The sequence below is a fragment of the Poecilia reticulata genome, linkage group LG8 (genome assembly GCF_000633615.1).
Source record: "Poecilia reticulata strain Guanapo linkage group LG8, Guppy_female_1.0+MT, whole genome shotgun sequence".
Taxonomy (NCBI): Eukaryota; Metazoa; Chordata; class Actinopteri; order Cyprinodontiformes; family Poeciliidae; genus Poecilia; species Poecilia reticulata.
In genome coordinates, this window is record NC_024338.1 from 27,315,655 (window position 1) to 27,329,072 (window position 13,418).

General features: G+C 50.5%; 1 protein-coding gene across 1 annotated transcript in view; it reads right to left on the reverse strand.

Annotated features, from left to right (window-relative positions):
• Positions 1–12,012, reverse strand: part of kpnb1 (karyopherin (importin) beta 1) — a 13,661-nt gene extending 1,649 nt beyond the window's left edge. The window contains exons 1-21 of the mRNA XM_008417153.2: positions 11,726–12,012; positions 10,260–10,318; positions 9,198–9,380; positions 8,930–9,130; positions 8,273–8,425; positions 8,135–8,194; positions 7,906–7,995; positions 7,409–7,519; positions 7,221–7,322; positions 6,923–7,147; positions 6,664–6,855; positions 5,216–5,346; positions 4,582–4,729; positions 4,438–4,509; positions 4,228–4,372; positions 4,065–4,147; positions 3,148–3,255; positions 2,831–2,974; positions 2,186–2,291; positions 1,847–1,961; positions 1,505–1,666 (exon numbers count right to left, since the gene is read on the reverse strand). Of these exons, the coding sequence (XP_008415375.1) occupies positions 1,505–1,666; positions 1,847–1,961; positions 2,186–2,291; positions 2,831–2,974; positions 3,148–3,255; positions 4,065–4,147; positions 4,228–4,372; positions 4,438–4,509; positions 4,582–4,729; positions 5,216–5,346; positions 6,664–6,855; positions 6,923–7,147; positions 7,221–7,322; positions 7,409–7,519; positions 7,906–7,995; positions 8,135–8,194; positions 8,273–8,425; positions 8,930–9,130; positions 9,198–9,380; positions 10,260–10,318; positions 11,726–11,765 (2,630 nt within the window). The 5' untranslated portion in view covers positions 11,766–12,012. The remainder of the gene's footprint in view (positions 1–1,504; positions 1,667–1,846; positions 1,962–2,185; positions 2,292–2,830; positions 2,975–3,147; positions 3,256–4,064; positions 4,148–4,227; positions 4,373–4,437; positions 4,510–4,581; positions 4,730–5,215; positions 5,347–6,663; positions 6,856–6,922; positions 7,148–7,220; positions 7,323–7,408; positions 7,520–7,905; positions 7,996–8,134; positions 8,195–8,272; positions 8,426–8,929; positions 9,131–9,197; positions 9,381–10,259; positions 10,319–11,725) is intronic.
• Positions 12,013–13,418: the final 1,406 nt, after the last annotated feature.

Genomic DNA, 13,418 nt, shown 5'->3' on the forward strand with positions numbered 1-13,418 from the left:
AGAGCCAATCAGCAGAGAGGAGGGGAGGAGAGAGCCAATCAGCAGAGAGGAGGAGAGGAGAGAGCCAATCAGAACAGAGCTCCAACATAAACCAGGGATGTTCTGATCAGGTTTTTTGATGCCGATTCCAATACGATCACCAATAAGGTCGATCTCTGCTGATCACCTGGATTGACTATTTATTGCTTTAGGTGTAAATGCTGCTCTGATCTGGTGAAATAAGAAATAATCTGGTAATAAATTCACCTAATTTAGACATAAAACATGCAAAATACTTGCAGGCACAAAACAGCAGCTATTCAGTCAAAAGAACAAGTGAAAACCTGCAGCCAGGTAAACGGTAAAGTTCTCTGGACCGCCTGCAGGAGGCAGAGATCCGTTATTATTCATTTAGTTTTTCAGAAATGATCTCTCACGTTTGGACAAAGTGAAAGTTTATGTGAAATCTTTGTTGTGGCTCCGGTGGAGCAGAAGCTCCGTCTGAAATATTAGCGAATAGCGTCGGTTCGACAGCAGAACCAGCGTCTTTCCCCGCAGCTCGAAGACGTGAATCATTTTTGGTTTATTCGTTTAGTGATGCTAATCCAGGTGAGCTGAGCTGCTTTGTTCCTGCTCAGCCTGGATGCAGCCAAACTTCCTCCAGTGCTTGTTTTTTAAATACCGTGTTAGATTCGTCATGTTGCTTCACTCCTGAGGTCATTTTCTGCCGCAAACGTCCCCGAAACATCAGCTGCTGGCAGGCTGAGCAGTGGGATCAATGTGATCACCGATCACACACGATCGATCGGCTCACCTCTAATAAACACTTTAACTAATTAAAGCTTCAACTTGAATCCTGGAGCAACAGGAATAAATTCAGTTTCCCTCCAACATCTGGACATGTTGCGTTTTGCTGCAGTGCATCATGGGCCTTGTAGTGTTTAAGACCAGAATTCCTCAACAAGAAGAAGAAATGAGTAGAGAAATTTGGATGGAACTAAAAGTCCGTTTGGACCTACAGCAGAACATCTGGACTCGTTCTGAAACTTTTAAATGTCGGTTCAGGATTCAGTAGAAAGTTAAAGTTCAGCTGCCGACAGCAGCAGCAAATGTCCAGCATAACAACGATCTGCAGCTTAATAAAACAGGTGGAAGTGGTTCTGACCCGGTTATTCACCAACCAGAGCTACGGAGGGCTGATGGTGGCGACACACAGGAAAACCTCGATAAATATACGCAATTTATTGTTCTCACATTCATTTATGAATGCATGACTTCAATTTTATTTCCTCATTAAATGTTAATTTTGGCAGGATCGGGCCTCCGTACATTGCTGCTAACTGAACTCTGAACCACCTGGACCTTTTAAAGGTCCGGCCCGCCAAGCAGAACCTGCTGATTTGGGTCGAGTAGTTCTGCTGTAATCGGGTCGGTCCGTTTAATCAAACAACAAAGTTTGGTTCTGCTCGGCGCTGCCCGCAGACAGAACGGGTCGGAACCGCCACACCGGGCCTCAGAACCTCACCAGGCTTGGCTCTTGAGCTTGCGCAGCTCCTTGGTGGCCCAGGTGGCCAACGTCTTGGTCTTGACGATTTTGGAGCGCCGGCCCTCGGTCAGCAGGTCGTTGATCAGCGGACGCATCTCCACCAGCTTCATCATGTCCTTCCCAAAGGCCGTGCAGAGGTCGCTGAGGTCACACACACACACACAGATTAACACACACACACACACACAGCAGCCCAGAGGTTCTGACTGCAGCGGGTCTCAGATGTTGTGGTCTGGTTGTGCATCACAGCGTCAGCGTGGTGCATGGTTTCTCCTCACCGACCCGACCGGCTCCAGTCCCGGTTCTGGTTCTGGTTCTTACCCGATGAGTCCGGCGGCGTTGGCCACCACGCCATCAGAGTGGTCCTCGTCCTCGGCGATGTGGTGGATGAAGGACAGGATGAACTCCACGCGCGGCTGAACCAGCATCACGTCGGCTGCAGGGGGGGCAGAGGTCAGAGGTCACAGAGAGGTCAAAGGTCAAACTCAGGTCAAATTTAGCTTGTTGGGTCCCGCAAAACCGGGAAGCCGTTGGGTTTGGGCCGGAGCCCGGAGCTTCCCGGGTGAAAACGACCCGGTTTCTCTGCGACGGCGTAAATCCTCCTGCTGGGCTGCAGACAGGAAGAGGAACCGCCGTCGCCGGACAGGAAGTGGGCCTTACGGTGGACGTTCTCCTGGTCGCCCTTCAGGCCCTGGATGATGCCGGTGTAGGCCTCCAGGCAGCCCTCCCTCAGCTCGTTCAGGTAGTCCACCATGTCGTAGTCCGTCTGGAGCAGAACCGGATCAGAACCATGAAACATGATAAACTGAAGACTTCACGGTTTCATTCACCATCATAACGTCTTTTATTCCAGCGGGTTGTTTAACAGGAAGTAGAAACGTTTTGGCTGCATCACTGATCGATCAGTAATAATAAATATTCCTCTCCTTCATCCAAACCAACCTGTTCAGGTCGACGACCTTCTGCTGCCGTTAAACACAAAGAAAACTACAAACATCTGTAAATCTGTTCCTGCCAAGTCTCCTGGGAAACAATATTTCTATATATATTATTATAAGTAACATAACAACTCAGTGATTCTAAACCAGGAAACGTTTCATCTGACGTAGGAAATTATCTAAAACAGTAAATAATGTTTCCCTTTTAATCAGATGTTGGGACTTTATTACCAAAATCAGCAGTTTGAACATCAAGAACTTTCAAGGATGTTTTACAGAAATCAAGGACTTTCCAGGCCTTGAAAACACCTAATTGAAATTGAAGTGAGTCATGACGGGCCGCGCCCCCACAGCCAGGTGAGCTCACCTTGTCCACCTGCGCCTGGCTGGCCTGCTGCAGCGTGTCCAGGACGATGTCCAGGTACTTCTTGAACTCTCCTCCGATGGCCAGAGCGATGTCTCCGAACGCAGAGAGGATCTGCGGCTTCACCGAGCGATGCACGTTCTCGTTCTGCAAACACGGACGCAGCCGTCAGACGGTTCCGCCGCTCGCCGGAGGCTTGGCAGCGTTGCCACGGCGACAGTGGTCTCAGATAGACGTGGAGGGTGTGCATCACGGTCAGAGTGGTGCATGAAGTATCGTCACAGACCGAACAGAAACCGGGCCGGGCCGGCGCCGCTCACCCCCAGGTTCTCCAGCAGCAGCTGCATGATCTCGTCGCAGTAAGGCAGGATGTTGGACTGCAGCGCTCGGCACAGGTCGCACACCAGGCCCACCGCCGCCAGACACACCTGCAGCACAGGACAGGTAACTGAGCAACGGCAGCTGGAGCGTCGCCACGGCGACAGAACGGCGAGAAAACGTCTCAATTTCTACGTTTTCTGATGGATTTAAAACAAACCTGATTAAAAATGTTTTCACGTCTACAGTACAAAAATTAATTTGCTTCAAACTGGAAGGGCAGATTCAGGAAGTTTGTATAAAGTTATTGGAACCTGATTGGCTGAGCAGATTGACCAATCACAGCTCAGCCTCATTACTACGCAGAAAAACACAAATAAATGCAGTAATAAATAAATCTGGAAACTTAATTTAACATATTTCCATTTGTATTTCATATTAATTACTTTGTTCATATTTAATCTATTTTTTTTCTCATTTAATTATTTTCTAATTCTAGTTTTATTTTCTGATGTCCTAATTTATTTAGTTTTAAAATAAATTATGTAAAATTTCCTCCCATATTTATTTATATATTCATTTATGTTAATTCTGGCAGCATCAGTCCTCCGTACTGATCAGCAAATTAAATTCTGGGGGGAAAAAACCCAAAAAACTAAATTAAACCAACAGTGTTGAGTTCAATGGAAACAGAAACAAATCTTTTAATTCTGATTAAAAACCAAATAAAAATACATCATTTGTTTAGTTTATATTATTATTAAAACTTATATTACTGATAAATGTCAAAGGAAACCCGAGAGCGTTCTGATAAAAGATGAAACGATAAATCAGAGGAAATAAAAACGCACCGATCCCTGATGTAACCCGGATTAGCACCTGAAGCTAACGCTGAGCCGAGGCTCCGCCCCCTTCCTACCTGATACTCGGCGTAGTTCTTCAGTCCGATGGCCAGGAACGGCTTGAAGGCATCCATGTATTTCTGGAAGTCGCTCCCCAGAACTGAACAGAGCGGCAGAGACAGTGATGCGTGTGTAGGAGCGTTAGCGTTAGCATTAGCATGCGCAGCGTCTCCCGCCCACCTTCCACCAGCGTGGACACGGCCATCAGCGCGTCCTCCTGGACGCCGCCGGAGCCCGCCGTGCTCTGGAACATCCTGAGCAGAGACGCCATCACCACGTCGGAGATCTGCAGCGCGTCCTGGTGCTGCACCTTCCGCAGGACGTTCTGCAGGGACAGGAAGCGCTCAGAACTCCTTCACAATAAAAGCGGCAGCGGGCGGCGGGCCTCACCTGCAGAGTGGCGCAGAGCAGCGACTGCAGGTCGTTGAACTGGATCCGGTCCGAGGTGCTCTGGATGTGAGACTGCACAGGAAGGCGGCGTCAGGCGGCCGTCCTTTCACAGTAAAAGCCCGAGCGGCGGCCGGCGGGACTCACCTCCATCTGCAGGACCTGCTGCAGCCGCTCCATGATGACCAGCGTGGTTTTCTGCACCGCCGGGTAGCAGTCCTTCGCGCTGTTCTTCACGATCTCCATCAGAGCTTCGTAGGCGGCCGAGCGCAGGTTGTTCTGGTGGCCGTCGGGTCTGGAGAGGAACCAGAACACAGCGGACATGTTTCCTCGGGGCAGAGACACTCGGGTCAAAGGGTCGGATTTAAATTGATTCACCATCATGTGATATTTATTACCGTCTTCCTGTTTTCTACAGAAGAGAAAGAAACTAAAACATCTTCAGTTTATCCGCTTAGATCCGACAACTAAACACTAAAAAACCTCAATTTCAGAAACCGTTTAACATACAAAACATAAACAAAACATTCTCAGTTTTATAGAATTTAGGGAATTCTAAATCAAACCAAACTTCTTATTTCAGACACTGAAAAAAATTATCTTTGTTATATGAAAATATCAGTCTTGCAGTGTAAACACTGTAAACATTATTTACAGTGTAAATGTTTCCCAATTTAACCTTTTAATTAGAAGATCAAAACTTTAAAAACCTTGGAAACAAATCATTGAAATTTAAGAGCCAGAAGTAGAACCAGCAGAACCCGGTAGAACCAGCCCCTACCTGTCTGTGGTCTCCAGCAGCTTCTGGACGATGATCTCAAAGGACGAGGACAGGCAGTAGGTACTGGGCTCCTCCTGATCCTCGGCGGCGTCCGTGGCTTCGTACGCCGCCTCGGCCAGAGACGAGAAGGCCTGGAGGAGAGCAGAGGACCCGTTAGCCTGGAGGCGGTCCGGTCCAAACCAGAACACCAACCGGATCTGAAACAATCTGGTTGTGTTGGCATCAAAGCACTGCGGCCATTTTTCTTTTATACATCAGGCTAACATTTTAGCTTTAGCGCATTATGTTGACAGCAGCTAAAACCAATGCTAGTCATTGTTAGCGAGCAGCGTTTGCCCCCCCCAGCAGGGGGCGGGGTCTAGCACATGTGACATCACACAGCAGTGGGTCCATATGAACATGGTGTTTACCAGAAGCTAACGCTAAAGCTCCATCCTGAGCCAATCAGAAGCTGCGGATGCTGACATCAGGACACCAACACTTAAAAACTGTAGATGAAACTCTATTGACTTATTTTATATTATACTGACATATTTGGAGAAAGTTTCATCTACGTGAATATTTCCACTAAATAAGAGACAAAAATAAAAATGTTTGCTGGAGGAAAATCTGCTGTTAGGCTCTGAGCTCAAACATGGCAGGCAGCACCAGGCTAGTTGTTCTTAGCATCAGACACTTAACCGAGTCTCACATTTGTTTGTTACATAATTAAATACATTTGTCCCATTTCAAGTTTGTTGTGACGTAAATTCAGACAAACGAGGTCTGAAGCGGCTGAACAGGTGATGATCTCTGAACCATGAGGACGTCCCTCCTGCCCTCTGGGAGGCGTCACAGAGGCCTGGACCAGAACCACCAGGCATCCCAACAGCTTCTTTCCCACAGCTGCCACGCCCCTGAACGCCTCCTGACGGCCATCAGGACTGCACCCCCCAACCCCCCACCAACACACGGACTGTCCTCACACTCATAATCTGTATATAATCTTTATATAAACTGGAACTCTTACTTGCCATTATGCATCTTGTATTGTAAATCTGTAATTTCTGTATAATCTGTAGATGTGCACATAGCTCCTACACCTGTAAATACATATTTACACCCTGTATAGCACTTCTGTATAGATGCAAACTACATTTCAATGGCAATAAAGTTTAATTCTATTCGATTTTCTAAACACCCGAGTTGCCGTGGCAACCGCCTGCTGCGGGCCGAGCAGAGATGAAAACATCCCGTCTGCTGTGATGTCAGGTTTCAGGCTGGATGCTGAATGATGATGAACCTGCTGCTCTGACGGTCAGTCGGTCAGTTCTCACCTGATGATTCACTTATCGAGTCGCTACTATGAACAACGTTTGGTTCATTTTTTTAAATAAAGTTACAAACGTTTTGGGTCTCAGCTTCAGTTTGCCCCCCCCCCACGTGGAGGAAGTGATGTCACGGCTCACCCAGCAGACGTTGGAGGCCACCCTGGGCTCGGCCCCCAGGCCCTCGATCAGACACTGCAGCAGCGGCGCCAGGTAAACCTCGTGGATGGCGGCTTCGGGCTGCAGCTCGCAGATGCGTCCGACGGTCCAGGCCGTTGTGTCCCTCACCACCACGCTGGGGTCCTTCATCAGCTCGATCAGGGTGGGCATGGCCTGCAGGGGGCAGCGCGGTCAGACCGGCTCCGCCCAACCGGGCCGACCCGCGGCGGCGGCGGCTCACCTGGATGACGAGCGGTTTGAGCTGGTTCAGGTCGGGCCCCTCCAGGATGGAGCCGAACGCCATGATGGAGGCGTCCCGGTACCGCCAGTCCGGGTTCTTGATGTTCTCCTTGATGAAGGGCAGGACGTGGGGAACCACGTCGTCCTCGCAGCAGGTGGCCAGCAGCATCAGACACACGCCCGCCGCCTTGCAGGGGTTCCAGTCGTCGTCGTCGTCGTTCTCGTCCTGCGGACACACGACGCACCGTCAGCGGGGTCGACGCACACTGAGCGCGTGCAGACGGGCGACGGGGCGGCACCTGCTTGGCCAGCGTCTGGGTCAGGATGGGGACCAGGTACTGCAGCGCTCCTTTGGCGTAGAACTTACTGGTGTGCTCAGGGGGCCGGCCCTGCTCCGAGGCCTGCGATTGGACGAGGAGGCAGGAAGAGGCGGTCAGCGGCGTGGAACCGCACGGCGGTCTGACGACAACCACGAAAACAAACGCACCTCTGAGGCCTCGATGGCCAGGTCCATCTCCTCGTCGCAGACGTTGGACCAGAATTCGATGCCCTGCAGCGCCACCTCATCGATGTCGCTCTTCATCGCCTCGATGGTGATCTGGACCAGAACACAGCGTCAGGGTTTCCACCTGGGGGGGCGCCGGCCGGCCGGCCGCCAGCCTCCGGTCTACGACCAGAACCTGTCAGGTCCTTCAGCCTCAGCAGGAAATTAAAGAACTTCCTGTGAATTCATGGCAGACGTTCCTGCACTGAGAATATTCAGCAGGAAGTTCTGGTTCTGCAGGCAGTAGAACCAGAACCAGAACGCAGCTGTAATGAAGCCTGCCAGCAGGGGGCAGCAGTGAGCCAGTGACAGGAACACATGGACCTGGAGTTATCTGCCTGGTTCCTGATCCGGTCCAGTTCTGAACCCAAACCCGTTTGGACCCGAGCTCATCTTCATCACTTCCTGTTTGAGGAAGGAGCAGACTTCCTGTTTCTTACCGCGAACAGGGCGGGGCCCATGTAGGTCTCCATGTACTGGTAGTACAGCGACATGATCTTCACCAGGTTCTGCAGCGCCGCCACGCGTACCTGAGCACAGGTGGAGCAGAGGGGCGGAGTTACAGCGGCCCAGCAGAGGGGCGGAGTTACAGCGGCCCAGCAGAGGGGCGGAGCTTCAGCGGCCCAGCAGAGGGGCGGAGCTTCAGCGGCTCGGTCCGATCCGACTCACTCTGGTGTCGGGACACTGCGTGGCTTCACACACCACCTGCATGATGAAATGTCTCTCCGTCTGAAAACACACACACACAGGTCAACGTGCGGCTCTCACAGCCCAGGACCGGTTCTGGTTCTGGTTCTGGTTCCGGACCTCCTTGTCGAAGTTGGCTCTGGTGAACTCCAGCGAGTTGAGCAGCGCGTTGGTGGCGGCCAGCTTCACGTTGTTGCTGGGCTCCTCCTTCCTCATGCCCTGGATGATGGCCGTCAGGATCTGGTTGGCCGTCTCCTGCAGCTGCTCCGGGTCCTGCGGGTCAGAACCAGAACCGTCAGGCACAAACGGACCCGGGTGGAACAGACGGCCGGTTCTGACTTCAGTTCTTTACACTTTACCATATTAACGGAAACATGAAAATCTAATTGGAACTTAAGTGAAAAATATTTGAAAAGATAATTAAAAGTCGGATGAAATAAAAATGTAATTTCTTATCAACATGTTTACAAACCATTTGATTAAAACAAGAAGAAATAATTTTAAATAATTTTGCTTTTAGCTTTGGTGAAATGAGCCAATCAGAGCTGCCGATCACATCATGTGACAGGAAGTAGAATTCAATATTTTTAAAATATCCAATTTGAAAAAAATTAAGACAAAAATCTGAAAATAAAGAAACCAGAATCAGACCAAAGCAAACGATCGATCCGGTTCGTTTTGGATCCTAATGGTTTACGGGTCGGATCGGTCCTGGAGGCTGGTTCTGAAGGGTCCGGTCGGCTCTGGACCGGACCCTTCAGAAGCGGCTGGACTCACGATGTCCTGGCAGATGTATCCGATGGCCTCCAGCGTGGACTCCTTCATGTGCTCGGTGCTGGACGGGTCCGTTACGTTGGCCACCAGCTGCGGGATCAACTCGGGCCACTGGGTCACCGGGATCTCGGCGCAGGCGATGCCGGCCACGCACTGCGACGCCGAGCTGGGCCGGTACGTCTCCGTGCCCAGCGTCTGTAGAACCTGCAGAGACGGGTCGGGTCAGAGCCGAGTCGGAGCGGACCGGAGCGGAACCGGGCCGGGTCCTTACGTAGTTCTTGATCTCGCGGCGAGCGTTGGCGTCGATGGCCAGCCATCGCTGCTGGTACTGCGTCTTCACGTCCGGGTCTTTGGAGGTGAGCGAGTTCTTGACCTGCAGCCCCGCTGCGACCCGCGCCACCTGCGTGTTCCCGGGGTTGGCCAGAACCTTGGACAGCTCCACCAGGAAGGTGGGCTGGGGACAGAACCGGGTCAGAACCACAACCCAACACACTCTAAGCTGTTCATCAGGCCCACATCATGATCCCGCCAACGCACTAATCAGTTTTTCTCCCGTCTATGGCAAACAGTTTTAACATAAAATCAGCTGTGATGTCTGAACCAGTTCATTCTGATCACATTCAATTCATCGTCAATAAATTAGTGAAACCCTTTAAACATGCTTCACATCCTGACTCGTCACTAAATAATTATTCTGTTAAACAGAAGCTTCAGTAAACCTCTGGACTCATCAACGGATCGGTTCTGATCCAGTTACTGACAATCTGAGTCTCAGGTGAGAAGAAATCCTGCTGGCCTCAGCAGGGGGCTCAACAATTCACTAATTCAGAATCCAAAACTGGGGCTTTGGTGACGTCCCCTCTGCTCACATGGAGGGATCCACCACCGGATCCACTGGGATCCACTGGGACCAGCGTCTGGCTGTAGGAGCTGCCTGGCTCGTCTTCTGCAGGACTCCCTGCTCAGACCACTTTATGTGAAAACGGCTTGCCATACATGACATGGCTGACTGTCTGGGCTGCTGAAGTTTTGTTTTTGCTACTTTTGAGCTCTGATATTTCATTCATGGATTCTCATGAATGAAATCTGGACCAGCAGAAACAGGTTCCCTGTTGCAGGAACTGGTTTAACTGGGAGGAGAGAAACTGGGATGGAAACGAACTGCAGCTGGGATTTTTATCATCAGCTTGAAGAAGATCAGGAGGMAKRARGMRGYWKMTSCTYKKGWGTGWKWGWGYGKKWKWKTGTGTGTGTGTGTGTGTGTGTGTGTGTGTGTGTGTGTGTGTSTGTGTGTGTSTGTGAGAGCTGCTCTCCATCCCTCTCCGGTACTGACCAGGTTCTCTATGGCCGCCTGCTCCAGGAACTTCTGCGCCGCCTCCAGTTCATTCCGATCTGAGGACAGAGAGGAAGAGGAGTCACTCTGGAGCGCCGGGTCGGATCAGAACCAAACAGAACCAGATCCAGAACAGAACCAGCTGGATTCCTGCAGCTCACTTCCTTTGATTCACTTAATGTGATGAAGAAAACGTGAGAAACAGCAGCAACATGTTCATGTTTTTCACTTCCTGGTGGGTTCCTTCCTTGACCTTTGACCCTGCCTTCAGGTTCTGGGTAGAATATTCCAGAACCTGAGAAAATCGTGCAATAAAGACGGGACATGCAGTAAACAGAGTTAAAGTCGTCCTGCTATGCGTTGGGTTCAGACAGACCCCAGATCAGATCATCCTGGTCCTGAACGCACCACAGCCGTTTATCACTGATGCTGCAATAACCATAAAGTCATGACGGGTGTTGTAAAGAACGATCCAGGCCAGGTCAGATCAGTTTTACTGTTTAGTGTGGAGAAACTCTTAAATCACACATCCTGCAAAAGGATGAGATGATCAAATGACAAACAGCTTTTAAAAATCTGATTTTTATCTCGTGTTTGCTTGAGGTGGAGCTGCATGTTTTACTCCTGCTCTGATCTCAGAACGACTCCAGACATTTCCTGGTTTTATTAGAGTAAAACAGCTGAGCTTGTTTTTATTGCAGTCGGTCCAGATTCAGTCCGTTCAGGCATTTTAAGCTTTGAGGCACAGCTGATCAAAGACGCCTTAAAAACACCCAAACAGCCCTTCAACCCGCAGCTGAGACCTGAAGTGTGTTGCTAAGCGGCTCCTCGGCGGACCCACGCTGAGCTCCGCTCACAGTGGGTCTATTTCCACGCAGGAACAGCCCGCTCTGCGGCAGGAACCCGCCGACGAACTAACATGCGTGTTAGCTGCTAACGCTAGCCGCTGACCGGAACAAGAGCGGTTCTGGTGACGGGAGTCGGTAAAACCGGAACAAAGTTTAGCGTCAACAACCCCAACCATCCGATTCTGTAACCTGGAAGAGTTTTCGGTTCTGGGTAATGAACCGGACAGAGGGCAGGCCGACGGTGCAAGTGAGCCGCGCTAACAGGCTAACCGAGCAGCTGCACTGGGTATGGGCAGGGTCGGCGTCCGGTGCAGCCTCCTCCAACGGCCACCTCACCCGCTGAGTGACCTGATCCCCTCGGTTACGCTCTCCCATTGACTTCCGACTGGGTCAGAGCACTGTGGTCGGTGTAGATTCCCCTGAAATAGTGCCTGACGTCCGGGCAGAGTGCGGAGTCACTCATCACGGCAGGCCTCAGTTAGCTTACTTAGCATCAAGAGCTAACAGCTCCCTCCGCCCAAAGATAAGCCTTCCCCGGGTCCTCCACCACCGCTCCATCGGTACCGAACATAGCCACCCAGATCCACCTGGAGGAACCGGTTCCGCCCCGGTACTCACCTGGAGAGACGGTTTTTTCCAGGATAGTGATGAGCTCCATCCTGTGGCCCGGCTGCTCCTGCCGCCGCCGCTCTTCACTTAGTCGGGTTCGATAACAGCGGATGATCTGGGTCCCTGGAGCCCGGTCTGAGGCAGCAACAGGGCGGGTTCGGCTGGGCTCGGTTAGATTCGTTTGGGATTTACTCGGACGGTGCAGGAAATGTTAACGGCCGCAGCTCGCAGAAACGCCGCCCGTTCGCGAGGGAAAGGAGCGCGCGGTTCTCTCACGCGGAGGGATATCACGCACTGACGCACGTACGGCGTTACCATGCCTTTTTTTAATCGCGGAACCATCCAGGGGGCCGGCACCATTACCGCCACCTCCTGTTGTGGAGGGTGTATTACGCCATATAACCAAAATTACTTGTGTAGTCTGGAGATGAGAAAAACAGATAATTTGAGTAAATAAATAAATACTATTTATGGGATAACTTAATCTAAAAATCTGTCCGACCAACCTGCCCCTCTGTGAAGTAATACTTTCTCTCTAAACATAACTGGTACGAAGTCTGCGGCATCACTGTGGAGCAACTTTGATCCAGTCAGTCATGTTGGAGTAAGAACGACCTGTTTAAGGTTATGCCAGAGAATTAAGTCCAGACTTTGATTATTCCACTCCAAAACATTCAGTTTTTGTGAATCTGTTCACAAGTGAGTAAAACAAGAGTCTGTACAGTTAAGCTTTGAAACATAACCCAGAATGAAGCGGAGCGCCCCCTGCAGGTCTGGAGTCCTCTGGACGGGTTGGGTCTTGCGCCTGTCTGAACCTCAATGATGATGAAGATAATGCTGACAGCCTTCATCTCGTGGAGGCAGGGATGAAAGTAGTTTTAAATTCTTGGGGGTACTATGACAAAAATATATATATATATGTGTTCAAGGGGCCGGACCAAATGTGGAGGCGGGCCAGATCCGGCCTGCGGGCCGTAGTATGGGGACCCCTGGTTTAAGTGGTCCCCAAACTACGGGTTAGGTTAACGGTTCTCAACGTGGGCGGTACCGCCCCCCAGGGGGCGTTTAGAGGACAGCAGGGGGCGCTGGAGGACATTTTTACAAAAAGGGGGGCGCTGGGATGCCTTTGGGGGGCGTTTGGTCGAAGGTAAACTTTACACCTTAAATCCACAACAATACCAGTTTAGACTTTGAACAACTTGGTAAAACTGTATTGTGTAACATTAAAACATGTTTAGCTGCAACTGTATCAATGGCAGCTCTTCTTCTATTCAGTGTTTGTAGCTTCTGTTAGCTTCTTGGCGCAGCTCCTCTCCTGCTACTGGTAGCTAAAATCAGGATACCCTCACTGTGTATCCCTCTGAAAAATGAACACATATAATTAAAGAAATGAAGAAATCCCTCCATGGTGATACCACGATAGAGAGCGTTCATTTTACAGCGTTAACACGGAGCTGTAAGTGGTCTGACATGAAACGGGCTGATAGAACAACACAGCACTTTACATTTCAATAATCAGAATGCAGAAATTGTTTCCGTTGTTTTAAAAGGTTTATGTCAGTCTGCCTTTTCCCCATCGATACGCTTCCCCACCGCCCTGCATCTTAGGGGTTAAGGTTGCGCTAAACTCTGAAACTGGAGAAGCGGGACATAAAACGGAGCGACGAACTAGATGTGAATTATGGCATAAAAACAGAGAATC